The following is a 2,556-nucleotide window of genomic DNA, read 5'->3' on the forward strand; positions in this document are numbered from 1 at the left end:
AATTAGTTAAAAAAGCAATAAAGTAAAAAAGTAATTAGTTAAAAAATATATATAATTAGTTAAAAAATATAATTAATCAGAGAAGAGACTAATTAAAGAGTAAAATTTGGTTGAAAATTATAATTAGTTAAAAAATATAATTAATCAGAAAACGGATTGATTAAAGAATAAAATTAGTTGAAAATTATAATTAGTTAAAAAATATAATTAATCAGAGAAGAGACTAATTAAAGAGTAAAATTTGGTTGAAAATTATAATTAGTTAAAAAATATAATTAATCAGAAAAGGGATTGATTAAAGAATAAAATTAGTTGAAAATTATAATTAGTTAAAAAATATAATTAATCAGAGAAGAGACTAATTAAGAGTAAATTTGGTGAAAATTATAATTAAGTTTAAAAATATAATTAAGAAAAAATATAATTTGTTGTGCTTTTTTTTTCCAATTCCATCCATTTCAATGTATTTTTATTTTCAGTAATGAAAATTTAATATTTAATTAAAAGGAAATGAAATAAATTTACCTTTCATTAACCAATGAATGTATTTCAGAAGTTGTATGATCATCCAAATTATTTTTCGCAACACTCTAATATATCATAAATTAATTCATGCATTTAAAATAAACAAAAAAAATAACAACAAATAATTATTTACTGAACAATTAAATATGATATTGATCGATTTTATTCTGTAATCTTTAATTTTTCCATAAATTTATAAAGATTATTTAAATTTTTACGTTAATTACGTCAACGTATATTTTTATTTCTTCACGCATACTTTACGTAATCACTATATTTTAAGTAAAAAAAAAGAAAAAAAGAAAATTGAACCTTACGTAATGTTCTTTTTCCATATCATTAGGATTATAATTGATACACGTTGGATATAGGTATAAAGCTAATGATGGACAAAGCATTGCAATACCAATACCTAAAAAGCCTGCCCACCAACGACCAATCCAGGATGGATCACGTGATGTTAATCCAGCTGGCACTGAAATATTTGAATTTAAGTTATTATTTAAATTTTAGGTTAATTTAAAAATTGCATTAAAAAACTAGCAAAATAATTAGTAAGAAAATAAAGTAATTGAAAGTCGAAAAAACAAATAAATAAATGAGTAAACTAAATTGGCTAGTAAAAAGAGCAAAAGTAATTGCAATAAAATTAAATTGATTTAAATTAAATTCCACAATTTTTTATCAAAAATGATATTTGAAAAAGAAAAAAAATGATATTCCTTCCATTTAAAGTTAGCAATAAGCGATATCTTTTAAAATTAAATAATTAAAAAAGTGGCATATATTGTTTTTTTAGATTAATTTTTGAATAGTTAAATTTTTAAGTAATATTTAATTAAAGTAGTTGATTTAGAAAAAATTTTCATTTACAATAAGACAATTTACAGATTAAATTCTAATCTCTACGATATTTATTTATTGTTATAGAATAGTTAGCTTGATACATTTATTAATTCGTAATTATCAATTATGAAAGTGAACATTCTGAAATTATGGAAGTGAATTATTGAATTGAATACTGAATATTGAATATTGAATTGAATTATTGAATATTGAATTGAATATGAATAATGAATTGAATATTAAATATGAAAAATTGAATATTGAACTAATGGAGTGAATTATTGAATGAAATTATGGAAGTAATTATGAATATAAACATAAACAGCATATCAATGATATGCTAATACTTACCATCAAAACTATAATAGTAATTGTTAACAATGCTACCAATTAAAAAGCCAAGAAATGGGCCAAGAATACGAATAAAAAACATACCAGCTAAAATATTACGAAATTAATTTGCATAAAAAGAAAAATATGCGCAAAATTCTCATTATAAGGGGCATTTGTCAATTTTACCATTCAAATTAACATTTCATCTTTTAATTTATGATTTTTAAAAAAATGAAAGAAAAAAATTTTTTCTTTATTGATTTATTTGTTATTATTTTTAATTACTTTAATTAACAAATTATAAAATAATTTTTTTTCTTTTGCTTTTAGTAGAAATAGCAAAAAAAAAAAAAAGAAAAGAAAAATACAAATAAAAAACCGAAATAAAGTGGTAAATTTTGTCGTTTCACATTATCATCAATTAATGGAAGGCCAAGTGAATAAGGCATTGTTCGGCCAATACCAAGAATGAGTAAACCAGCAAATATCATAATAAATGGTCCAAGATTTGATAATTCATTTGAACAACGAATCTTATTCATCTGTAAAATTAATTAACAAAAAAAAAAAAAAGAAGGAATAATTATAACAAAAAATTAAAAAAAAAAATAATGCCAAGGAAGATTATTCAGAAATTACTGGAATACTCGAATAGTAATTCCTAGAAAATTGTTTGTAATATTCGAGAACTAATAATTTCCAGAAAATATTAATTCCTAGAAATTATTCAAATGTTCGATAGTTTAATTCCTTGGAGCTATTAGAATATTTAAGAAATAAATCCTAGAAAATTTTCAAATACTGGGGAATCAATTTTAGAAACTGATGAAATAGTTGAGAAATAAATTTAGA

The 2,556-nt window shown here is 20.8% G+C and overlaps 1 protein-coding gene across 1 annotated transcript in view; it reads right to left on the minus strand.

Annotated features, from left to right (window-relative positions):
• Positions 1 to 2,556, minus strand: part of LOAG_18622 (sodium-independent organic anion transporter) — a gene marked incomplete at its 3' end in the record, with an annotated part of 12,389 nt that overhangs the window by 5,523 nt on the left and 4,310 nt on the right. Inside the window, exons 6-9 of the mRNA XM_020451286.1 lie at positions 2,084 to 2,246; positions 1,723 to 1,809; positions 843 to 1,000; positions 526 to 590 (exon numbers count right to left, since the gene is read on the minus strand). Coding sequence (XP_020304946.1) covers positions 526 to 590; positions 843 to 1,000; positions 1,723 to 1,809; positions 2,084 to 2,246 — 473 coding nt within the window. The remainder of the gene's footprint in view (positions 1 to 525; positions 591 to 842; positions 1,001 to 1,722; positions 1,810 to 2,083; positions 2,247 to 2,556) is intronic.

This window comes from Loa loa (assembly GCF_000183805.2).
Source record: "Loa loa unplaced genomic scaffold supercont3.405, whole genome shotgun sequence".
NCBI classification, from domain to species: Eukaryota; Metazoa; Nematoda; class Chromadorea; order Rhabditida; family Onchocercidae; genus Loa; species Loa loa.